This window comes from Corvus hawaiiensis, chromosome 3 (assembly GCF_020740725.1).
Source record: "Corvus hawaiiensis isolate bCorHaw1 chromosome 3, bCorHaw1.pri.cur, whole genome shotgun sequence".
NCBI lineage: Eukaryota > Metazoa > Chordata > Aves > Passeriformes > Corvidae > Corvus > Corvus hawaiiensis.
The window spans coordinates 116760118-116786672 of record NC_063215.1 but is presented as its reverse complement, the minus strand read 5'-3'; the positions used below and the strand labels follow the sequence as shown (position 1 = coordinate 116786672).

Below are 26555 nucleotides of genomic sequence, written 5' to 3'. Positions count from 1 at the left end.
TTCTATTGACCAAGAGAGGATTTACACAATGAGTTTGGGCAAAATGCCAAACTTCTGCTTTTGAGAAAGTGTGCTGAGTTGAAGCCCCTCGCTGGATTTTTGTGATGGTTTTCCATGCAGTGTCCCAGTTATTATTCCCATGCTCTTTGGTTCTTCACAACCAAATACTAAGCCAGGCCACTCCATTACTCTGTCTTTTTGTAGACAGAGTAGACCTTTCCTTGTCCAACCTCTGCGTAAGGCCCAGGTCTTCACAGAAAAGGGAAATATCATCTTAAGTTTCACGGAAAGTTTCTTAAAGTCCATTCAAGCTTCTGTAGTTTGCAAGCACGGCTGGATGGAAGAGTTGTCTCTCCGTGTGCTTGTTGTAGTGGTGAAACAGCACTGGGTGCAGTGAAAATAAATGTTTGCTGGCTGTGCTACCTGGAACGAGCAGGTGTTTGTATTTAATCCAGGTCTCATTTTCTCTCTGGAGCTGCCTAGCATTGAGTTTTGGAGGGAATTTGCCGTAGAAATGTAAGAACAAAATGATGTTGGCCCAATGGGGGATGTGTTTTACATCTGGCCTTCTACCTCTGTTAGTTTGTACTGAAACATCATAATTATCAAGGGGCTTTTTTACCTGCTGGGAAGCATCATAAGTAGGGGTCATTCTCCGTGTGTCTGTGCTGTTTACAGTATACCTTGTTAGCCCATATTTAGAATCTAAATGAACTAATTTAGTGCAGGCAGCTCCTGTAATTGCAAGGAAGCAGCCCCGGTGCTGCTGCTTGTCATACCTGAGGATCAAGACACTGAGAAATTATCTCCCCACTCCTTTTCTCTGGTAGCTTTAATTAGCTGGTATTTTACAGCCTGGGCTGAGCTCGCTGGGCTCACAATTAGTAAACCCAGCAGAATGAACAAACAGCTTGGAAATCTGGTGAAGCAATAAGTGCGGAGCCCTTCACGTATCATGGGAACATCATGCAGCTGCTAAATCCAGGGACAAAGCCCGGGCTAGAAAAACCCTCGGGAGGCAATTTCCACAGCCACTTAAAATGCCAGTGTGTTGGACTGCATCCTACTGCATGTGCCATGTAATGACCATGGGATTGCCAAAATCTGAATTGAGTTATAAAGTTGGAATAAAGTGGGTTTGTGAACTTGGGAAAAGGAGAAATGAAAGAATTCCAGTCAGAATTAGAAGTGGTGTCAGGATTGTCACGTTGAGCTACCATGTACAATTTAAAGTAATTTCTTAAAAATGGGTTATTAAGGGGATATTTGGGGGAGCAGAAATGTTCTTTTGCATCCCATGAGGAAGTGAAATGATCATCCACGGACAGAGCCAGTATATAAGGAGTTGCAGGTTATCTCTGGGATTCCTGAATGGATTGGACATGGATTAGACCTGACTACTTTACAGATGCCTCTGGCTGAGAATCTGCCTGATGTATCCAGTGTGGTTTAATAGGAAAGGACTGGAATTATTAACAGGAAAGGAAAATAACTGTAGGCTAACAGTGAATCGGATTTTGTTTTTAACATTGAAGCCTCTTCTGCTCTAGATCAGTGTCAGGTTATATCAGGAGCTACTGTGATTCAAACAAGATGAGATTCTTTGATCACAGATGTCCTTGTCATTTAAAATGTGATTAATACAATTATGGATTAGGATGTGATTGTGCACTAAGAGTATTGCATGGCTTTTTAAAATAAACAAAGCCACTAAAGACATTCTGAATTAATAAAAACTTCCAAAGCGGATATTGCAAATTTAAATTTGTTTTTGTTCAGATCAAAAACTTCCAGATATTTCATTGGGGGAAAAAAAAGAATATTATTGTCTATTTTTTTCTTTCTCCAGGAAGTTCCTACTAGCCATGAACTGCGGGTTATCCCACGGGGAGGCACCCTCAGCCAGAACAGGGCTGCCAGGACTGGGGTGTTCTGGGGTGAAGCTCTGGGAGGTGGCAGGTGACAGGGCTGCATTAATGGCAGCAGGTTGTACAGAAACAGCACTTTTGCAAGTCCAGGTTCGATCAGGCTTTGGTTTTCCAAGCTTTCAGGAAGATGGCTTTTCTCTTGAGTTTTATTAGTTGTTTGTTTGAGGTTTGTTGTTTTCTTGTGTTCTGGGGTTTTTTTTAGTTGCAGCAAAGTTACTGCTTTTCTGATAGCAAGGAGTTTGTAAGTTGAAAGCTGAGGAAACATCTTAGTTTGGGGCATTTGTGGCTCCCATGGACCAAAAAGGTGATGATTTTGGTGAGGATTCTTCAGGAGTTGTTGATCAGAGCCTGAACTTACAAGATGCTCTCCAGACTTTAAATAGGAAACACTTGTGATTTCTGTTTTGCTTCATAAAATAGTGGTGAGGGTCATCTTGCTAACATTTTCAGAGGGGAAAAATCCCCCAGCCAACAAGAGAACAAAATAACACACTGTGATTTCCATAGGCTTTCAGGGCATAACATTATTTCTATTCCCTAACAAAAGTGAGATTTTAGAGACTTTGCTTTAATCCTCATATTTTTTCCCCATTTCTCTTTTGCCTCAGGAATGTGCTTAGCAATAGCAGGACACACTTTTTAGTATTTAAAAATCAGCAATTATCTGGAAAGGCATCCTGCCAAGGGGAAGGGAGGCAGCGTACAGGCTCCACACAAAACCTTTTCACCGTTCAGGAGTTGAAATTTATTCTTACAGTTTGATCTCAAGATACGTCAGCGTGTTAGCAGGAGAACAATCGTTTGTCCGGGATAAATATTCCTGAATTGCTCACTGGAGCATTTTTGCTGGCAGAAAAAGTCAGGGCAGCTTTTGGTTACCTGTAGAAGAATAGCCTGTGTTGTGCCAGATGCTGATGAGAACTTAATCAGCTTTTTGTATGGATACAATCATTGCTAAAAATAAGAGATTAGAGTACAATGGAGGCATAATTGCTGTGCTGGGGAAGAAAGTCTGAGAACTGCACCTTGGATAATTTGGTGCTTGGCCAGGTATTTTTAGGGACATATGGTTTACTGAATGAAAAGTTTCTTGTTCTTGTGCTTGTGTTGTGGGCTGTCTAATGAGGAATTCCACTGCTTAATTTTAATGCTGTTTCTCACACCAGAGAGACATTTGAATTCGAGAGCCTAAATTTCCATTATTTAATATATATTGCTGTCACCTATATAGAAAAAGCAGCATTTCTGTAAGATGTCAAAAGCTAATTTTGGAATGGATCCCTAAATATCTTTATGCAAAATCTGAAACAGCAAATCATTGCAGTAAAATTGCTTGAAAAAAAAAGCTGTGTTTTTCTCAAAGTCTTAATTACCTGACTTATTCATGGTTTTTGTTCATGTCTGGCTTTCCTGTTCAGTGTTTTCTGTAAACATGAGCAAAATTGTACAGGTATGTGAAACTTTCTGGTGCACAAATTGTGTCTCCAAGTTCTTTTTCCAAGGTTGTTAAACATTTGAGAACTTCAGTTCTTTTTTCCTTGAAATTAAGTTCGTCTCCTATAATTTTAGCTGTCCAGCAGCTAAACATTGAGCCCAGGGATATAATCCAGGCTCTTTCAGTAGCAGCAGTAGCAGTGATCATGTATCTCCTGGATTTTAAGCAGCTGTGTTCAGTGAAAGGGAGGTGACTCACGGCTTTTTTGCCTACTTGGGGTTGACAGTGTTGTGAGTATGGAACTACAGGAGTGTTAAACAAAGACTGAGCGTGGATAAATAATAGCAAATGGCATTCTAACAACTTGGTACACTTTGATGGAATACTTCAAAATTCATATTCTCCTTTTAGAACTTCGGTAAATGTACTAATTTAATCTGATAGTGACTAGGAGCACTTAGCTGCTGAACCCTTCTTTATCCCATGTAATGGCTGTACACAAAACTCATCTTTTGATGCATTTCTGTTTTGCAGAGCTGAACAAACACTGCATTATTTTATCAAAAACAATTACAAGCCTGTTAACAGCAAATAAAACCCAAGCTATTACACCCGAACAGTTAGGACAAAGGAAAACTGGAGCATATGTAGGCTGATTAAATGGTGTATATTTAATTTTCCTTTCAACCAAAGAAAATGAAGGATGTCAGCTGCTGAAATTCACAGAAGACAGAATACAGTGAGAGCCACATGGGCTGAAACAATGATCCAGGGAAATCAACTATGTGGGGGCTCTTAAAAGAAATTTGAAGGAAAAAGAACTGAAATACAGCAGAGTAGGGATCTCTTGGGGGAAAGAAAAAAGAAAATGAGAAAACACATCATCCTGAAAGCTTTAAATTACTGATGTTTACATCCATGGTACCGTAGATGATGGTGTTATCTAAGATCTACCACTTTCTCTCATAAGGTTAATTTCAGAATTGATATCTTTTGGCAAATGAGGAATTTCTATGGCAAGAAGTAGTGATACAGAAAGAATAATGGAACGAAAAGGTCCAGAGAGATTGAGAAAGACTTTCAGGTAAACAACTGGCAGCCACTGTAAAAAAATTACTCTTGAGAAATGTCCTAATTGGAAAAACTGTCTCAGGTGTGTGAGACTTCTTCCCCATCCCCTTTTCTGCTGCTTTCTTCCCAGACACCAGGGGGGTTAACAGAAAACACTTCTTTATCTCTTAGGAAAGACTTCTTTTTTTGTGTTATTTTGGGAAAATACGGAGAGACTTCTTGCTACTTTAAAGTCTGAATACGTAGAAAAAGGCTTGGAAAGGGAAAAGCAAGTGACATTGTCTACATTGTCTTATAAATATCAAAGCCACTTACTTGTTTTTTCTATTGCCTGAAGAATAATCAGTTTTTTAAAGTATTTTGTGCCTCAGCAATAGAATTCTCAAAGATTTTTAAGGGCTTATTTTCAGCTGCTTTTGAATCAGAGCTCTTACAAAAATCTATACCCTTCTCTAAATAGCATTTCTTTCTTCATAAGCCCATGTTAAAATGTCACACCTTTGCAAAAGAAATATGTCAGAAACAGGTACATTAAAGCAGGAAAAAAATCCACTTCTTCTTTTTTTTTGTGAAAGTCTGTAGTGTAAGGAGTAAAAGTAATTGAAGTCCTTGTAAAAGCCCAAACAAACCCAAAGTGGAGTTTCTGGGCACGTTCCTGGTGAACCTACAGTGCACTGATTTTACCAGGGCTGCTCAGGTGCCTCAGGTCATTGTCTGCCCCAGTGTTTTGCTCCCACCATGGATGGGAGTTAGGCCAGAAATTTCGGGGTAAACTGCAACCCATCCCACTCATGTCTTGGCTCATTTCCCTCTTCTGCAGAGCTCCCACTAAAGATCACCAGAGGAATCAGCTCCATGGAAGCACGAGGAGGAAGGGGCATCACTTTGCTTCTTGGTGGCTTGATTTAGTATTGCCAGATTAATTACTGCAGTGTCCACGGGCAGCCTTTGCCCCAAGGACATTTCATTAAAGCAGCCCACATCTATTTAGCTCCTCCTGTATTCAGTGAGCATCTGCTTTTCTTTGTTGTCTTGTGGATGTGGGACTTTTCATGCTACAGTCGATGGGATTATTCACAAAAGGAGGCATTAACATCGTGTTCCCGGTGGCACAGCTTCTGAAAGAGCAGCAGCAGAGCTTATCCCAAATGCTCTTTTACTTCCAAAGTCCTGAGCACAGCCCTTTCTGTCTTACATTCAGCATCTCCTAAGTCTTTTTGCATAGTGCTTCCATTAATGGCACTAATTCAGTGTTTGGAAGCTTTTTAAAACAATCTTCATTGTAGAAAAGTCTGTCCTATTTTGCTTTTCTTTTTTCCCTTTTTTTGGTATGTAGCCATAGGGGTTTTTTTTAAGGCAAAAGAGAACTTGCCTGACAGCTGATCTAATAAAATATGCTCTGGTCAGGTATTTGCTCTGCTGCTGCTGACACTTGATCTGAGGGGAAACAACATGTTGAGCTGCTCTGAGCTTTAAAAAAATAGGATCTTGTTTTTCAGTATTTGTTTTTGTACTTCATTGTCTGGGCAGGATCTTGCAGGGGGCCTCAAGAGAGGCAGCAGCAAGCTCATGTTGTTGTGTCCATGGAAGTGTTTCTTCCTTTCCTCGTTTTTTAAGGTGTGAGATTTAGGCTTTCTGCTCATCACAAAGTTAGCTGAGATCCGTTCCTAGTTCCTGCAGGACATCCTTCTGGAGCAGCTCACTCATCCCGAAGGCAGAGCTTGTACTGAGTCCACTAAAAAGCAAATAAATTTGTTGTGCTCTGTGCTTTCCTTATCCATCTAATTAATTCCTTTCACTGCAGCACAAACGTGCAGTTACACTTCCAGGTTTCTGAAGGAAGGTGCAGGATCTCCCTCCATGTGTGGCACCAAGAGGGACTGATCTGAGCCAAACCTCCTGAACCCAACAGGGTGTCCAGGGAATGGAGGTCATTCAGATATTACCATATAACACTAAATAACAGGGAGAACCCTCTCGAAATTCCATGCCTTGTGGGTTGTGTGAGTGTTCCTCTCACAGTCTTAGACCAACAGCTGAGAACCGGGCCATGATTTTCTTTGACTTGTAATATATAATGGAGGATAATGTAGGTAGGTTTATTATCCCAAACATCAGAAAGGCAGAGAGAGATCCAAAGAACAAAGCCTAAAGAAATGGAAACAGCAGTTAGAAGAGGCACTGGCAGGAAGGTGGAGGAGGGTATTATTAGATACTAGATTTGTCAAGAAGAGTGGAGCTTTGCCTTGGAAGGTGTCAAACAAATCCAGACTGTGGATGGCACTTTCCGGCTTTATGAAGATCACAGCACCCCTGACAGAAGATGTGGATATCATCAGATGTCTTTTACACGTGGAAGAAGCAAGCAAAACTTCAAATGGCAGGAGAAAAGATCAGGCACTGAGGCAAGAACTCACCCAGTACGTGGAAATATTATTTTATTGAGGGCGAGCATAGAAAAGCTGTATCAGAGTAGGGTATAACCCCTCTGATGGTGCTAAACACATTAAGGTGTGTTTGATAAAGATCCCAGAAAACTGATTTGAGAGCAGTAAATTTATTTGTGTCAATTGTCCTTTCTATCAACTTTCTATATTTTTTAAAATTTTCCCCATTATAATTTCTCCATTCCTTTGTATTAACACTGAAAATCCCAGCAGTAGTAGCTTGGGGGTCTTTTGGTTGTTGGTTTGGTTTGTGGGTCTTTTGTGGGTTGTTTGTTTGTTTGTAGGGTATTTTTTGTTTTGTCTAGTCTGGTCTTTAAATTTGATTTTTAAATCCATTTGAATCATGAGTGCAATTCTGGTTGTGGACAAGCTCCTGTAGTATCTCATTAGAGCTGCAGTTCAAGGTCTTGTAGGTCACATTTCTGGGTAGATAATATCCACTGCAGCCTGAAAGTTTCTGTCTCCATAGTGAATTTCCTACCATTCAGGAGAATCACGCCTATTCAGTAGCCTGGTTTAAAAAACTGATTAGAAACTTGATAAGCCAGAAATAAATTTCTGCTGGGAATTCTGCCCAGAGGGCTGCTCAAGCACACTTCCATTCACCGTTTGTTTTATTGGCACAGGTGGTTTTTCCAGGGGAAGGTGTAAGGCTGTACTTTTATTCCTGCCCAAATTGTACATTTCCCTATGTTACGTTTATCCCTCTTTCAAAACATACTGTTGTTCCCTTCCTCCAGGAGCTTAGTTATGAGCTGGGATGAAAACCAGAATCAAAACAGACATGTAAAAAATTTACTGAGAATTGATTCCCTGTTGTCAGTCGTGCTTGCACAGCCACAGAAAGGGGCAAATGCCACAAGCACCACCACCATGTACAAAGAGTAAAACCAGATGGTGGTGCCAATATAAATTATGTTATAGAAATATAAAAAATTGTATTTGTTATTATATATATATATATATATGTAAGAAATGTGCTGTATTCTCAAAGGATTACAGATTGCTAGACAGGATTTTTTTCAAATAAGCCCACTGAGCAAATAAAAGAAATCCTAACCTACTGAAGTGTCTAAATTATATGGAAAAGAGGAAAAAAAGGTCCATAGATGGCTTCGACCCTGTGTTGCTCACGCTCTGTAGTCTCAGGTAGGTGCCAGTGTATGCCACGTGGCCTTGTCTTGCTGCTATTTTGGGGAATCATTAATTTAAGCATTCAGGCTGACTCCAGGCTCTATTGATCTCCCTATTTATAGCACCAATCCATTACACACAAGGTTTTTATCTGTAGGGGACTCATTTGGTTGGTGGGTGAGTTCACCTGGTTTGCAGGGGTTGGGGGTCACTGTCAGTCCAGGCAGCTTTGCTGGGAGGGTCCCATTTCACAGGCTTGGGAGATTTCTTCAAAGCACTGTTGGGATTCAGCTTTCTGTAATAAAAACAGTTGAATACAGCAGGGAATTACAGAAAGCCTCTATAGACATTTCGTAGCTACAAAAAAAATATATATGTATAATAAGCCATTCCTTGCTTGCTGTGAAACAACAGGATAATATTGAATATCTCACTGCAAAGGATAGAAAGGCAGTGCAGCACCTTAGCTCTGAGGATCCATTTCTTCACAGTAATAAGGCTGCACCAGAGCAGCCCAAATGTGCAATTCAGTGCTGCAGTGATGGGAGGCCCTGACCTGGGGCAAGCAGCTGCCATCATTTAACACCAGCTCCTTGGCTTTGTATCCACTCCGTGGTCAGCCACACACATCTCCACAGAGCTGAAACTGGCACCTTCATAACTCTTCAAAGGCTGCTGAAATGTTCAGCAGACCTAAGGCACATTGCTGCTCCCAACAGAGGAAGGCAGGCATCGCCTGTGGATCGGCTTGGGAGACATTATACATTGAAATCTAGAGGGAAAAATTATACAGCAACACCTCAGTGACAGTGCTGGTAGGAGAGGCTGCTCTGGAGGGGGCCGGAATTAAAAAAACCCCAAAGTATAAATATGGGTGTAGATGGCATGACAGTACCCCTGCAGCTGCTTGGTGGGGGATGGCCAAACTGCACCCTCTGCTCCCAAACTCCTCCCAGACTCCTTGCACAAGTGGCCAGTGGGAAGCTCTGCCATGCCGCCAGAATTATTACCCAGGGGTATTTGATGCTTTTAAATTCCAGGAGGTATAAACGTGTAAAGGGAATCGTGCCATTTTCTGTTGCAAGATCTCCTCCTGCTGTAAGCCAGGATGGGGGGATGGTTCTGGTGGCTTTTCAAAGCAGCATCTCAGCAACACAAGCAGGCAAGGAACGGAAAGTCTTAAGTCTGCTCATGTGAATGCAACGAGGTTTTGTGCTTCATCACTTCAGAGTTTATTCAGATGTCTAAGTATGAAGCATACATTTATTCTTCCTTCTAAAAATCATTCAAAGGCAAAACACCCGACTTCTGCTGTGTTAACACTCTCAGTGAGGCAAGAGCACTTTATCAGAATATATGAAAAATGAAATTCAGTAGAATTTAGAGAAGAGAGAAAAACTCCGTTTACAGAGGGAGGAAATGAAGAAACTGAAATTCAGGATTTTTCACCTCTCTTATCACTAGAGATGTCCAGGTTTTGTCTCCTTATTTCCCGTTAAAGGATAGCGGGGAGGGGAAAAGAACTCGGGAACTGCAAGGTATTAATGCATCTTTATGTGAACTGTGTATTTAAAACCCAGTGTCAAATGATGTTGTTTTGGGACAGTGACATTTAGAATATTCTCATATTTGCAGAGTATCCCTTTCCAAACTGCGTCCATTATAACTATTTGTATTCCCAAGGATATATTGGAAAGGATCCAGTTGGAGGAAGTGTACCCTCAGTGCCATAATCTTATGTGCACAAAATATTTGTAATTCCCTTTTCAAAAAACACTGAACTTTGTAACCTTTCAGAAATATTTTGGTCAAACCATGGAGTTCATAGTTTTGCTAAGTCAAGTGCTCCACTGGGGATCTTTGGGAAGTGCAGCAAAGAGGGGGAGCACAAAGTGTGGCCTGGAGTTTGTGCTGGACGTTTCCAGCCTCCTCTACTCTTTTCTGGTCTCCTTTCTCCTGCCAAACCTGTTTACTCAACATCCCACAGCTAAATTTTGATTTTTATAATTAACTATCTGCTTGGGTAGTTTACACACATCAAAGTGTGGTTTATTTTCCATTGCCTTTAAGGCTGTTTTAGCCTTCAAGCTGGAAAGCTTCTTATCTAGATGAAACAGCCTTAAATGGCTGGATTTAGTTCATTAAATTCTTGGATAACTGGGAGTCTGTCTGGCACTTAGCAAGTGAGATTTGGAAGAGAAGTGCTGATCTACTTTCTGAATGTAAGAAATTGGATTCTTTGTAAGATGTCATGGTTTGTATAAGGTACTTCAAAAACAATTAATGACTGTTAAACTTCCTCTGCCAATTTTTGCCCTTTCTCAACTCCTGTAAGCCCAGGTGAACCTCTTTGAATTGAGGAGAGTTGTTAAGTTTGTGCATTAGTGCAGAATTCCCGTTATCTCTTGATTTCAGTGCATCACCTGGTGTCGGTGCTTAGTCAAGTATCCTGTGAGGTTTTGGAGTGAAAAATATCCTTTGACTCCTTGCACTTTCCCAAAGTTTAATTATTTCTGCTGTGGAAAAGAGCCATCCATGGATATCAGGGATGCAGAAGTGTTCACTGAGAAATGTCTGCTGTTTAAAGAGCAACACCTGCTGTCCCTGTTGCTTTCCCTATGAGCCACGAGGAAAGCTGATAGAAATGGAGACGTTTGAAAGACCAAGTTTGCTGTAGTTGTCTGAGTGTTCTCTATCTGCAGATGTATAGGCAGAAACATGTATTTATGAGTGAATTTTGGTTCTAGAACACATGTGGATAATTCAGATGCCCAAAGCTGCTCACTGAAAAGTTTGCATCTGGATTTTTTGGGACCATTTCCATCACTTTCTGCTTGTACTGATTTTTCCTCTCCTGTGTCTCGGTATTCTCACATTGTTTGGCTGCTCACAAGTATGTGACACTCAGGATTTTCATCAGCAAGTTGATGTGTTGTGTTCTTCGAGCCTGATTTAAAATTGATCCAGCTGCCCTTTTTATATTCCCCTCACCAGTTAGTTCTCAAAACAGTAGAGTACAAAACCAAGGGCTTAAAATAATGTCCATGGCATCCCTTGAAGAATTCCTCTCTGCAGCTGCTTGCCGAAGACATCAGTGTTTGCATGTCCTTTTCCTAGCAGTGACTGAATGTGTTTCCTCTTCTTTCACAGGTGGTGAAATTGATCTGTCGTTAAACCACCCAAATCCAGTTTCTGCATTTATTCACTGTTGTCTCTCTCTCCTCAGCCAGAAAAACATATTTGTGGTTCTTACTCATACTCCTTGTAGATTTTACTACTTTTGTTTTCAGTAGTCATGTTGTCTTCTAAACCAGGAACCTATTTCTGGTCATTTTCTTCTGTTAGATACTTATTTTAAAAGTTAAAACGTACTTAGAGAAAATCGTCCTCTCTGGAGTAAGTTGAAGCTGACCAAGTTTTAAAACAGAATTTTGGGTTTTTTATTCTATGTTACTATTTCTCTATTAACTTCACCATCCGAGGCAGTGATATCTGCCATATGATTTTGCCATATGGTTTTTAGCTGATTTTATGGATTGTCAGAGTCAAGTCCCTTGGCTTTGTGGTATCCTGGCTCCGATTCCCATCAAGCTGCGTTGTCACCAGGAACCAGGACAACTCCATCAAGATCTGCAGGAAATAAGTTCATCTATGCTGGCTAATTTGGCACCAGTTTGTAGATGTCAAGTGTCTGCATGTATTTCTGCTTCTGAATTGTATGTACTAAGGAGCAGTGAAAGTTTTGTGACATGTGACAATGCAGGACAACTCGTCATTAGCCATCAATAATTAATTAGATGTGCCATTAAGAGCCTGTTCTGAGCTCATGGTCTGATTTGCAGGAGCTGAGTAGCTGCTACAGCCCAAGAAGGAAACAATTTCAACTCTTGTTGCATCATCATTGAAATGGTTTATTTTTCTTTCCTATGCTGCAAATGAGTTTCCTAGAATTAAATACTTAAAGGTAATGGGAACAGTGAGTGTTTACAATAATTAAAATCAGGTAAATTGAAACCTTTAGCATTAAGCATCCCATGTGACTTTGTAGTTGAAAAAAATGACACCAAAATGCATCTCTCAGACAGGTAAGAGAGAACAAAATACTGCTGGCATGGCACACAGGCTTTTCTCTTGTTTTTTCTTTGGTTTTTTTCTCTGCTGATGAGTGTGTCTGAAATGTTGCAATAATAAGCAGCTCGTTAGTCAGATGTTTTCAATTCTGGCTTTCCGTGTTTCATCTGTTCTGTTTGTGTGGGGTGGGTAGTTGGTGCATTCAGCATTTCAGGCCGTCTGGATGTACACATTTCCACCAGCTAAAAAAAATAGTGCATTAAAATGCAAGTGATTGTACTGCGGCCCTTGTGGAGCACTCCAGAGCAGCGTGGTGGGATTCCCACTATACTTCTCATTCAGCTTGTTTCAAGCATCTCAGATTTTTACAAATGCCAGATAAATGAGGAGCTGATTGTACCTCAACCTCTGAAATAACCCTATTAAAATAACTCTACACAGCAATTCCGAATTGGAAGAACAATGCATGTGAGATTTATAGATAAGTGAAAATTAAGCTGCTGTTCCAGCTATTCCTGCCCTTAGGTGCTGTGCAAGTTGCTGTAGAAATCATTTAATTTAAAGACTTTTTATAGGTTTTTCAATAGCCTCGTACAGACCAAAGAAAATGAGTTCATAAAAGTCACATGAAAATGAGACAAGTTTCTTTTCGCTGCACTCTGTTCATCTCTTCCTTTAAAATTAAATTGAAGAAAATCTCATGGAATTTTGAGGAAGGAAAAGCAGAGAAAGGAAGTGTGTGTGTTTAAAGGTCATCTTTAAAATAATGAGCCATCTGTAGCTGATAAAAATTGGTAAAAACAGTTCATGAGTTAGCAAACACCTAGAGGAAGGTTCTGAACGGTTGTAGCTGCTTCGTATTCGTCACCTTTTTAGAGTTATCATAGAAATTAAGATTTACACTGCGACATGTAAAGTTTTTTCATGTTAATCACTACCACAGCCAAAAGCACTGAAAAACACCACATTTGGTCTGATTTTACTTAGATGGTTTATACTGTCACTTGTTTTTTGTTAGAACACACAGTCTTGCAGACAATTTAAAACTCAGGTACCATGAACCTAGAAAAAAACATCTTGAGAAATACGAACACTAAGATGGAAAACTAAAAAAATATCCAGGCTGAATATTTGCTTAATGTTCTGTCATGAGAGCATGAGAGACCCAGGGAAGCTGGATTTGGATCACTTGAACTGTGAGAAAGGTCAGAAAAAGAGGAATGAGGTGGTCCTGGCTTTGTCCTTGGCTTTTCCTCAGCACATACAGTTCATTCTCTTTGTATTTCAGAGAAAATCCTGGTTTCACTGTATATGGCATAGATATCATTTGGGTATCTCTCTCCCTTTTCACCCAGAAATCGATCTGATTATGTACTGTAAGTAGTATCTTCACCAGAAGTGGCACTGAATATCCATCAGGGAATTTATAGTTCTGGCTCCAGTAAACTTTTGCAGCACATCTGGTACAGAAATTGTGGTGTCATTGAAAATTGCAGGTTGAAAGAGACCTGTCAGCCTGGCTGCCCAGCACATCAGCTGCTGCCTCCAGCTTGGTGTGTGCTCTGTGAGCTTCCAAAGGATGTGTTCTGTCCTCCTGGTGTGGTGGCTGACAGAGGACTTGATTTTTTTGGGGGGGGATGTCCCTAAGTATTATAAAAATACTGATTACTCACATTTTATGTTTTTAAATAATCCATGTCTTGCAGTGTGGGTATTGTAGAAAGCATGAATTCATCCTGCATTTTCAGAGCTCGCAGTTGGAATTATATTTGGAAATGCCTATTGACATAGTCCTCTCTTTTCCAAAGTTCATTTGTACGGGCAGAGATTTGCTCCCTGTTATTCCTTTGCCAAAGAAAAATATGTGTTAAGCTGGCACATACTCTCTCTTCCTCAAAAGTTGTACATCACAGAAAAAGCAGTATCTTTACTCTTCTTCATAACCTGGTCCTGGTAAACTTGAGGTATTGATGCTCTTACTTCAAGCACGGAATTGGATGAAGCTATTTTAGGGCAAACAACCGTTGTTCTGGACTAGGTGTTTCATGGAGGAGGTTAATCAGCATTGGCTGTTTGAGGTGTGAGTTAGGGTCTCCTGTCCTCCCTGACAATATCTGTGGGAAGAACAGATATTTCAGTTTCATCTGAGGTATCTGGGGTTGCTGCATGTACCAGATCTGGAGGAGTCAGTGGATGCCTTGGATCTCCTTCCCTAGGGACTGACTAAAGCATTTCTGACTCCTTTTACCTCATACTGTGTTATATGTCAGAAATATTCCACTGTACTAACTGAGCAGATGGCCAAATTGAGACCGGTTCAGATGATTGAGAGCATTTTTTAAAGAAACTTCCTCTTGTTTTGTGCACACTGACTTGCTTTGCACAGAAATGGTGCCTGGATGACTTGGGTGTTTAAGCAAGATCCTGGCTCTATTTCTGTGCATAGGTAGCTATGGTGATATCATGACAAATTTGGAATCCATTCTGAAACCTTAGAAAGGAGAAGACATTTATTTGCAAATATTTTGGTTATGTATTGATCTGATACTCTTTTGTGAGATGTGTGAAGACATTATTTGCAATAAAACCATACTGCAGCGTTTATTAGGCGAAATATATTTCTGGTTTAATGACAACAATTTTGGTAAGGATAACTCGATATTAGTAAATCCATTTAACTATCAAGCTTCCTGTGTATTCTGTCTAATGAAAGAGAGTTTGGAGAACACTGTTTGGAATATCTTTGATGTAGTAATTGGAGTGTATTCATTTCACGTGACTGTCATTAAGACAGACAGACAAAATCTTGTCACTGAGTTTTGTCGATGTAGTTCCCATGGATGGATATTCTCCTTAATCAGTGAGAGGGATTGCTGAAAGATAAACTTGAGAGTTTTGTATTTGTTCTCAACAAAGGAGGGAGAGAAGAAAGATTTCTTTGAAGGATGAGTCTGTCATTGCACTTGATGGGAAGTTCTTAGTGATGTGTGACACAAAGGGTGTTGGAACCAGCTGTGAAATCTTCGTGGGGATTGTTAGCAGTGAATTTCAGCCAGTTAAAGAAGGACATTTTGTTTCTGAGGGTCAGGCTTGTGCAGACACAAAGATGAGAAGCAACTCGTAGGTATCATCATGGACCTAAGAACTGTTGCAGACCAGAGCTGCGTGCTTCAGGTACCACAGGTAGTACAAAATCATTTCGAGAGCCTTAGAAAGCAATTCCTACCTTTAGTAGTTGTTCTGTGCTAGGCAGCTTGCACTGAGGAGTTTGGTTGGGTCAGTGCAGCAGAGCTGGGGCTTGGGAACTCAGATGGAATCCTTAGCTAACCACAGGGGTAAGTGGTTTGATTTTAGGAGTCACTCAGTGTTTCCTATTTTACTGCCCCTAGACCAGCAACTTAACTGGTGCTTAAAGTGTGAAGAGCTGGTATTTTGAAATCTGGGTCACATCTATGAGAGATCCATGCTATCTATATATATGCATGTATTTACATTTTTGTTGATAAACACTGTGATAAAGAATTCTTGAAGACAAGACGTTATTCTATTTGTAGAAAATCTGTGGGAGTTCAATGGAGTCACAATATAAAGTCCTAATTTAGCAAGGTTCTTTGTTTAATTTAAGCCTCAACCTCGAGTGTTTCCTGGAAAACTCTTTGCATATGTAGCTATCTAATTATGCTTCTTTCCTCCTCTATATTCCCTCTTCTGGGATGCATAAAGAGCTAGAAAAGTATAAATGCATTCTTGAATGCTTGGAAATCTCACTTTGATGAGCAGGAAACTAAGATGAAAGTCTGTGCCATTTTTGCTTCAAATCTCTCCTGAAGTTATCAGGACATAAATACCATGATTTAGGATCATGATAGTTACAGGTATTCATACAGGCTTTGATAGTTACAGTCTGGAGAATTCTGAAGTACCCTTATGGCTCTGTAAAATAGTTTTGAGAATATTTTGCATTGTAAATTAAATGTCTTCACCAGAAATTTCCGATATTTAGTTGCACACCTGTTCCAGCAACCCAAGTTGTTCCGATTCTCTTGATAATCATCTGGTTTGGCCATCACATTTTCTTTAACTATCAAACCCCGAGGAAAATCTTAATCTTTAGCATTGCACAGATTCCTTTCCTTTTTAAAGGGATCAGAAGCTGCTCTCTGAGATGGTGCTGCTGCTTTGAGAAGCATCAGTAAGAAAAGGGGCCTGACCTGCTGCTCCCTGGTGTGATGAAATCAGTGTTGAGTGCCACAGAACCTCATGGCAGCCTTTTATAACTGTGGATGAAAAAAACAGAACATTTCCACAGACAGATGGTGTGTTGCAGGTTTTCAGAAAAGAAGAAAGTTTAAAGAGCTGGTGATACTAATAAAAGATGTTACGGTATTTGCTGAGCTGTGCAGAGCACACACTAATTGGGATTTCAGGGTTAAGACTTACATTTTAATAACACCAGTCACAGTGAAAGCAGAGATTGTAATGTGGCTGAGGTGCCTCTCTAAGTTTATGTTATTCTTAAGATTGGCAGCGAAAGAGAAATACAGCGGGAGAAAGTTTTGGAAGTCTGATTGAAATCTGTTTTTATCCATCTGTCTACAGGACCCTGGTTTCTAACAAAAAGGCATTATTTTGCATTTGTTTGTGAAAATTGTAGGAATTCCATAAGCTTTTATTTATTTCAATTTTTTTAATGTTTCTAGTGAGTTTTTTTACTATTCTCTATTTCCCATTGATTTAAGGTATATTTTCTTGGATAAGCCAAATAGGGAAGGTTTTTTTTCCCAAATGAGCAGGTAGTCCTCTAGCCAAACTCTAACCTCAATTTAACATGACTAATTTGATTTTTGATAGATTTTAAAGCTCTTTGTGCTGCCAACACCATCCTTATCACCACCTCCATATTTGCCTGCTCACAAATTCCATCTCCCTCCGGGAATTTAAGCATTGTCCCAATCAAAACACTGATTTTCCTGACCTGATCCTGGGGCAGTCTTCAGGCACCTCCAGTGCATGAGCTGAAGCTCCTACTGGACTCCAGTGGAAGGGGAAAACCAAGCTGACCCCTGGGCCTTTTGACTGGAAGAAGCAAAGGGATGGCTCCTTTGTCAGGAAACATGAAAGACTTAAAATGTTGAGCTACAAAGGGAACTTTGATGAGTTATGTGGGTATTGCCAACAGCTGCTGTTTATTGGCCATCCCATGGGCATGTTCCCAAACTTCAGTAGCTCAGGTGTTCCAGAAATTGCTGTGATCAATATTAAATAGGTGTAATTCTTCTGAGTGTCCATCAAAGAGCTCAATATGTTGCTAATAAGGCCCCAGTGTAGCAAAGAGCTTATCCCAAGCCACAGCTCGAAACAGCAGCAGGCTTTTAGGTGTCATTTCCTAAAATGGAATTATCCAAATCAAAATAATCCATTTTACTTAAAAGAAGCTAAATTTGGTCTTGCTGCTTGGTTTGGCTTTTTTTCCCGTGTGCTTTCCTGCCATCTCCACAGGAAAACCTGCTGACATTTTAAAAAGAGCTTTGATTCATAGAGCATTGATAGTCTTCAAGATGTTGATAAAAGGATATTTTGCTCATCTCCTTAGGAGTGTTTGCAGCAAAAGGTGGTAACAAGGGAGCAGAGCTGTTCATGAGGAATGTGGGAGCTCGCAGTGGGCTTTGGTGTATGAGAACTTCAGATCTAAGGACTAATTATGACCTAGATCATCAGCTAAGGGCGAGGTTGTCACTGACAAGTGCATCTGTCACCTCTCAAGGGAAAAGACACCCAAGGCAGGGGTCAAAGAGGGTGTGAATCATGTTAGCATCAACATTATTCTCCTGCACTGAACTTAAAAATATAAAATCTAAAAAATATATTTGAAACCAGCTATAAAAATACGTATTTTGAGTCTGTGGAGCACATAGGTTGCACTGAGACAGCCCAGGACATGTGGTGTATTCCCTTTATTAACAGCTGCTGGATGGTGGCTGGATAATGCACTGCAGTAATGGACTGTGTGCTTCGAACTTTGCTAGACAAGTCTTAAACAGAAAGAGAAATTCAATGTTTGTCATTCAAACACAGCAACCCAAAGAGGATGGTCTGCCTAATTGCTTGCCTGTAAAACCTGGTGAAAAAAGTCTTTGGTTTGTAAAACCAAATTCATACTCACATTGCTTGATTTGCCACTTACTTTGCGCTTCTACAAACCTTACCGAGCCAGAGCTAGGTAATTTCTCTTTTGATGAATTTGCTTGGAAAAGGCATCTCATTTCAAATATGTTTCTTTTTTTATTCTGTGGTGCGTGGCTAATGCGTATCTTAGTCTAACTGGGGTGTGATTCATCACTGAGACATCCCTTGGCCGACTGTAAATACGAAAGAAAAAGGTTACCTTCTCTCTTCTTTTGTTGCTACGATTGCAGTTCATCATCCGGAGTGAAACTGTGAGCAGGAGGTTGAGCCAGGGAGAGGGAGAGAGGAATGACAATGATGTGAAAGGGAGTGAAGGCAGATAGACAATCCTGTTCTGTCTGAGCCCAGAAAGAATGATGCTGTTCCCAGACAGGCCCTTGAGCAGAGGCATTTATCTGTCTGATTTGGGGGTTGAAACGGTAGAGGGTAAAAAGGAGATGGATTCTCATCTCCCGGAGACATAAAACAAAGCTTTGTAACATCCAGCCTGTAAATAAAAGAGAAGGTAACCCATCTAGTAATACACCATGACTGACTTAGCAACTGCAGGGCATTTCTTTAGCTCTTCTCCTAGATCTAAATGATACCATTTCTTTGTCTTTCTCCTTTGAATCCTCATCTCTGAAACATAACTACTATTTTTGTATCCCTCTCTTGTTTTTCTCTCCTGTGAAAGCCTGTGATTAACTTGTTTACCCACGAAAGCATCTTTGTCTCAGAGCACGATGATATTCCCTTTACAGAGCCCTTAAATAGGATTATCCTGTCTGTTTTCCTGCAACATTTGCCATCATACCAAGTGTTTAAAGAGACTCACATTTATGATAGACAGCCTTGTACTTTCTTTCCAGTTTCTATCTCATGCTCCAAAAATGCTTTCCTAAACTTGGTGAAGTGTTTGATGAACACACATACAGCTCCATTGCCTGCAGGAAGATATCATACCAGTCAGGTGATGCCCTTTAGATTGATGTCCTGTTGGTACAGGATTTCCTGCAAGATCCCTGAAAATTGGCCCTTTTTGTCATCTTAATCTTGTTATATTAAATTTAATTGGTATCAATTCATGGAAATTCAGACACTTATTCAAAAAGTTATTAAATATTAAGAATACCACAAACACTGAACATATGCAGGCAGTGGGGGGAGAAGGTTCATGGGAGAGTGAAATGTAAACTGCAGTAGATTTTTGTGTCAGTTTTGAAATAATTTGACCTCTACACAGAATCTGTCATCCCCCAGAGATTCTGTTTGCTGGCCATTTTTTAGTTTTTGCAGGAGACTGAAAAGTCTTACCTTCTAGGAAACCTGAGCTTTCACATTATACGGGCCCTTCTCAAAGGACTGAATCCAGTCATGCAGGGCAGCTTTTCATCTGTCTTTATAAACTTCACCGCGAGGCCAAGGACCAAACAGTTTTCTTAGTTTAAAACACAATGAGTGCATTTCTGGGAAATGGTGCAGTCTAATAGAACTGAGGAGAGTCACCGAATAACCTGAGGGTTTTACTCACAGCTTAGGTTGCCAATGAAGCTGAGGTTCCGGCTGTTAATAGCTGATAGAAATCATTGAATGTACCTTTCCTTCACAGAAGTGTTAGTCATTCTTCTCTCGAGGCTGGAACAAGGTGCCCATGGGAGGGGCTGAGTCAGCATCCCTGGAGGGGTTTAAGAGAGGTGTAGATGTGGCATTTGGGGACATGGGTTAGTGGTGGACTTGGTAGTGCTGGGGGAACAGTTGGATTCGATGCTCTTAAAGGTCTTTTCCAACCTAAATGATTCTGTGATTCTGTATTAGATATAAACTGGGGGAAAAAGGCTAAAAGCTAAATCTAAATGGAATCTAGCTAATAATTTAAATAATACATGACCTTTTGAACATGAAGAAGAAAGAGGAGGGCAATGCTAAAATTCCGTTATTCATTTCATAGTGTTTAAGAAAGTTAATTCCAGAAGTCATCTTTATTCCTTAGGAAAAACTGAGTTCTCATTTTCAGTTTTATTTAAAATTCATTAAAATCACAGGGAATTTCTCTGTTGAGGCCAGTAGCCTTTGGACAGATTGTGTTGTTCTGACAAGCAACACAGTTTGTGTTTGCTTAACTTCTGAGGCAAAATAACTGAAAATAGGAATGTGCAGCCATCAGCTGGACAGCTCTGAGTCTGTACAGCACCAATATAGAGCTCAAAGGCTTTGAAGGATTTACAGCAGTGATTTCCTTTTTATTCTGGGTTAATAACTGTAAATATTTTAATGAGCCATTAACTGGATCAGAACCTAGTGCCGTCATGTTGAAAATGTTCAAAATAACACAAGTTTTCAAAATGGAAGTATTTGCAATTTTTGCACCTCTTTTAGTGTAATACATTTGCAAAAGGTTTTTAATTATTTCGTCGTTATTTCACCTGCAGGATCCGAAGCTGCGCGAGCTGCTGGATGCTGGGAACGCAGGAGGTCGGCTGGAAAATCGGATGATAACTGTTGTGTATGGCCCAGACCTGGTCAATATATCCTACTTGAACCTGGTGGCATTCCAAGATGATATAGCAAAGGTAACACATCTTCATCTGTCATATCAAATTCAGGTTTGGGAAGTATTGTTTCGAGATACGGATAAATGAGATGAAAGTGGGAATTGCTGTGAAGTGAACTGCAGTTCTCTTCTGGAGCTGTACCACTCAGTTCCAGAGAAGAAATGTGCAGTCTTTTTGTGTTTTGGTTTTTTTTCAAGGAGTTTATTCAGCAAGATTTATGCCCCTGATAAGTGTGCTCATGTTCAGAATGTTGTTTGTGAAGCCCAAATAATCACTGTGAAAATAGTGGTGCACACAAATTTTAACTTGGGTACGAGATGTTACCCTGTGGCTCCCCAAACACACATCAATATATTTCAGTAGTGGCATCCCATTTTGCCTGCTGAGAGCCCTTGATAAGACTTGCGGAGTCAATCATTGCCTTAGAAAAGTACTTTTTCCATGCTGGTCCATCAGGTCCCTCTTTCCAACTCACAACATAAAACAGTGGTGCATGCCACTACAACTGAGATTAGTACACATTTTGGGCTTGGGTTTTTTCCTTCTACTTCCAATTTCTCTAGAATTCAGTACTGTTTAATGAAGTGGGAGCTCTTTGCTTTATCTATTTCAAACAGACATTCCAAAGCTTCTCCTCTTTCTGCTTCCACTCATATGGGTATGCTCTGATCCCAGCCTCCAGACATCCATGCACAGAACACTTTCCTACGGGCATTTTTACATCCTGGAGTTCACTAGCTTGTGCTAAAAAGAGATTCTCTGCAGCCTGCTGTAATTTAACAACAGCAAGGAGTTATTTTGTCACCTCACAGGCAACAAGGATTGTTAGACCAGGTGCAAAAAGGTCATAGGATGAAAGCCTTCAGCTAGGAGGGGACATTTTTGCTTGCCAAATTTCTGTTTCTGCTAATCTTCTTTAGCCAATTGGACAGCTTGGCACAAACATGATTTCCAATTTTTTTTTGACGTGGAAGAATAGAAACAAAAAGAGTTTGTGGTGGTCCATGAACAGCTGAGAAGGAAGTGCTGTCCTCAGACTTGAAAGTGCACAGCTGTACTCCACAGGGGTGGTGAGAAACCTTAACACTGCAGAAATGAAAGTGATTGAAATAACTCTTCAGGAAAAAAAGGAGCTATGTTTATGGTGGAAAATGAAAAGGTATGCTAAAGCTTTACCAGCAGAAATTGTTGTCCCTTATCAAGGAGCAGGGAAAATCACCCAAATCAGAGCTTATGTCCTTCTTTTTCACTTTCCTGTCTAGCCAGCGGTCAGTGAGCCATAATCTATTTGCTAAAACAGCACAGAAATGGGTATTTTAGGGCTATTTTCTGTTTGATAATGGAACCTTAAAATACACTGGATAAAATCATAAAAGCTTGGCTGCTCTGAATCTTGAGTAAGTCCTACCATCCGAGTAACAAAAAATCTCAGTCTTCCTTTTTATTTGTAAATGCAATAGAGCAAATAAATTAATATTTGATCAGTTGGGCACTATGGCCTGGGGATGCAGTTTTTAAGGCATTGCAGATTAACTGTGTTTGCTTTGAGGTCACGTTAAGTGTCCTGATTGTTTGAATGAAAACAGTTTTGATCACTGTTGAACACATCTAAAAATTCCTCCCTTTTTAACCTGTTTTCCAACTTCATATGACCCAGAACACAGAATCTGGTCTTAATTGGTCTTTATATTGAAGTTGTAATAAATAAGCACATCAGGCACAAATCATCTCTTCAGGGAGCTCTGGGGAGGAATGTCAGTACAAGACGTTTTCAATGCCACGCTTGCAAATTTTGACCCTTCTGATGTTCTAGGGAAATCAAGTGCCAATGGAAATCTCCCCCACCTTTCCTTCTCAGTGCATGAATATTTTTTGGTTAGCCTTTCATTTGTGATACCTTATTCAAGTTGTGTGGCAAATGTTGACCAGACCTCCCTTAAGGAGAAAGGCAAAGTAAACTGTAATGGTCTTAATGAGGCAGTTAAAATTACTCAGTTATAGGGTTTTCTCCCTTTGCAGAGGGCTGCCTTTTCTGCTACAAACTCTGCTTGTCACATCCCCTGGCCAAGTTATGGGGAAATTAGGAAAATGCAGGTCTTGGATTATTCAGCTTGCCTCAGATGTGCTCAATAGAAATGTCAGTGTGCTGGTTTCTGTTCATTCCTCCAGGAGAAGCTAACTGGTGTTTAAAGCACATCAGTGGTGAGCTGAAGGGCACCAGGTTTGTTCAAGGGATGCAGCTTGAAATCCATCAGGCACTGGTCTGAAGGGCAGGCAGGAAGGTGTGTCCTGATGGGGAAGAGAAGCAGCGCTGAGAGAGCGCTCGCTCATTGTCATTTGAGAATGCCTGTCTGGGGTAGGATTTATTTGTGAGCATCCACAGAGTGCTAGAGAAGCAGCAAAGGTTTATTCTCAAACCCTACTCTGAGCAAATGCTCTTTTTCTCTGTCTCCATTCCCAGCATTAAGTTTAACCTATCAACCTCTGTCTGCTCTAGAGTAGTTCATTCTCTTCCCAAATCCAGTAGCTTCAAAAATGAACATCTTGTTTTTCCCATCTCTTTCCTCTCACTCTCTTTCATGCTTCTCGTGCCAGCTCTCTTCTTTCTGCACTGCCAATCCTGGCCATACAGGCCCCTGTCCAGAGCCCAAGGAAATCTGTTTCTCCTCGGTTTGATGAGCTTTGGGTAAAAGGCATCACTAAGAGCTGATGAATTCCTCTATAAGTAAAATGATGTCATCAAGGATGATTCACAAGTCACGCTATACTATTCTTTCCAGCATACATCTTTATTTTTCTAGCTTCCCCACTGTATGTAAGAGCTTGATCAGTAGAATAAAATGCTAAAGCAAGCCACATAAATTCACATCCAGTTGATATGGGGTTTATAAAATAAAATTCTGAAAGTTTAGAGTTTCAGCAGCTTGCTTTGTTAACCTCCCACCAAAAAGAAATGTGCGAGGAACATTGCCTTCACACATAGTCAGTCCTGATTTGAAGGAAGTGTTTTCAAGACTGTGCTGCCTTTTCTTATAAAAAAGGTCTCATCTCTTCTGTTGCACTGAGTGTTTTATGGAATCCTTATGCATGCAGTGGAAGAGGGATTACTTCACTGAGCAGCACATTTCCAAATGAGCTGCTGCTCATGTGCTACCTGCCGAAGCACAGAACAGCTGAATTATTCGTTAGCAAAATTCACAGGAATGATAGAAGATGAACTGGCATGACAGGACGGAGCCAAGAGGGGATCAAGTTCAGGAAGCTCTTATCATGATGGATGTGACTTGCTCGGAGTTGAAGATCAGAAGGCTGGGTCCTTCCGCTCCCGGATGGGATCAGTGCCGGGTTTGTTGGCACTGCTGCAGCCCTGTTCCAAAATGCCACATTTATATTTTCCCATTGTGTCACATCTGTACAGAGGCTGCAGCGCCGTGGTGATCCGGAGGCTGCTGTAACCTTCCCACAGTTGGCTGTTTTCTCTCCACACGGAGCAGCTTTCCATCCCTTGGAGTGCTCTCCGCCAGCGCTGTCTGCTGGAATCGCTGGTAAAGAGTTGGAGTGTGGGCTCTGCTCTCTGCCATGCAGCAAACCCAAGGAAATGGAGCCGTTTGGTAGCTGAAGCAGCAAGGCACATCTTGACTCTCAGCTTGGTGAGAGCCCATCAAAGTCAGTCCCAAGCATCTCTCTATTTTTTCAGCTTTGTCCTCAAGGCTGTTGTTCCCCCTCCTGCCAAGGGTTCAGATCAGCGGCTGGAAAGATGATGTGATCCTTGGCAGATCTTCTGATCTTGGCTTTTTGGCTGTGGCTCTGGGGTGGCTGGACCCTAAAATGGGAGAGATAGTGAGCAAGTGTTGCTTGTGACCTGGTTAGAAACGGCTCAGCCTGCAGGTAGCCCTCGGAATATTTGGCAAGAGCGATGGGATTGCCTTGGAGATCCAGGAAAGGAACAAAATGGAACAAATGGCAAGACTGCTTATATAAATAATGTGTGTGACAGGCACATAATAAGCGAGTTCCCCTTACATTCCTGTCAACAAGCATTCGGACAAAGAAAAGGAAGAGCTGGGCCTGTGGGGTACTCTTGAAGCGCCCTGCCTCTGTTTTATACAAAATATTTCAGCTTCAAGTCCAGCAGAAGCAGCGAGATGAAAACAGTCTTTCAAGATCTGTTAAAAGCCAGCGTATTTTCAATTTCTAAATAATATTTTGTGTTGCTGTTAATCTCTGCAGCCGTTAGTGTCACAGGGAGAAGTTTGAGCAGCTATTATTAGTGCCTAAACAAAGCAGTGTTTACAAGATGAGCCTATTTTGAGCCTGGAAAAATGAGTTGCCAAGAAGAAAAACAGATGTTGCACTTAATACGCTCTCTGTTCCAAGAGTCACAGCAAAGCAGTTGTGCTGCTAACAAACCGGACTCCTCCTCCTCTGCCTTCTCACACTCCTGATTTATCAAACTAGACCTAAGAAGGAAAAACAATTAAAGAAGAAAAATGGCAGTGGTCTTGAGAAGGTGGAGGGGAGGACTATCTCAGCAGCACTGATTTGCCTCCAGAACAAGTCTCTGTTCGAGGGAAGAAGGCTTCTCTTCCAGAAACACCAGCCACAGGAGAGGTGTTATGTCAGCTGCTTAGGGATGAGGCGGTGGAAGGGATGGACTTCAGGATCCGAGAGCTGAAGGATATCAAAGGCCACTAAAACACTGGGCATACAGGCAGCCTTATCTATTCCTCCTTGGGAGCAGTGGTGCGAGACCAGTTTCAGGAACAAGGTCTGATAACGTCAGGGAAAAAACCTTCGCACATAAAAACGATGGAAAAACCCCCCAGCTTCTGAACCTCTCTCAAATCAATCTCCTGGTCATGTGGAAACATGAGGCTTTTTAGATAAAACAAGCTAATGAGCTCCAGAGAGACACAGGAACGTTTGTTTCATTGGAAGTCAGTGCTATTTCCCATCCCTATCCATTTTTGTCAGAATGAAATCTTCCTTCTTTTTTTTTTTTTTTTTAATTTTTCCTCAGGAAAAAGAAAAGCCAAGGAGAAGGGAATACTTCCCAAAGAGTGTAGCAGTGGGAATCTTGGATTTGGACTGTTGTGAAAGGAAACATAATTTTAGTTTGGAACAAAACTCAGAAAGCTTTGTCAACTAAAACAAAAAAATCACATTGTTTGCAAAGGCACTGCTTGTTTTCTTCCCTTTCTTTTAATGGGGTGAAACGAAGCCAAGCCAAAACTGCAGTTGTGATTAAAAAGATTTGCAATTAAAGATTGTGAATAAGCACCGACTCAGAAAGGAAAAATGCACTGAAGTTGTCAATGAAAAGCTGCAGGAGAGACCTGCAAGGGAGGAGAGCAGGACAAACTCTGGGAGTCTAAACTTTGCATTATAATCATGGATCAGCCATGCTGGGACCCCAGGAAAGGTGCAAGGGAAGGAATTGAGCAATGTGAAGCAACCTGGTCTAGGGGAAGGAGCCCCTGCCTGTGGCAGGGGGTTGGAACTGGATCCTCATGGGCATCCCTTCCAACCAAAACCATTCCATGATTCTATGGCATTTCTTCCCTACGTTGGGAAGAGGGAAAAAAATTTAGTGAGGGATAGGACCACAGTGTAAGGATGTACAATCAGGGGGAAAGAGCTCTTTGGAGCTGCATGTTCCTTGCACACCAGAGTAATTGAAATGTATTCCTGTATATTTCTGCTGGTTGGGGGTTTTTTTAAGCTTTTTTCTTATGTTGGCTGGTAAGAT

The 26555-nt window shown here is 40.9% G+C and overlaps 1 protein-coding gene and 1 long non-coding RNA gene across 3 annotated transcripts in view; one reads left to right on the top strand and one right to left on the bottom strand.

Annotated features, from left to right (window-relative positions):
- PLCB1 (phospholipase C beta 1) overlaps positions 1–26555 on the top strand; it is a 341635-nt gene that overhangs the window by 181501 nt on the left and 133579 nt on the right. For both annotated transcript variants that reach the window (XM_048298797.1, XM_048298798.1), the window contains exon 4: positions 20684–20824. In XM_048298797.1, the coding sequence (XP_048154754.1) occupies positions 20684–20824 (141 nt within the window). The remainder of the gene's footprint in view (positions 1–20683; positions 20825–26555) is intronic.
- Positions 23590–26555, bottom strand: part of LOC125323645 — a 175559-nt gene continuing 172593 nt past the window's right edge. Inside the window, exon 6 of the long non-coding RNA XR_007202593.1 lies at positions 23590–24629. This is a non-coding gene — a long non-coding RNA (uncharacterized LOC125323645). The remainder of the gene's footprint in view (positions 24630–26555) is intronic.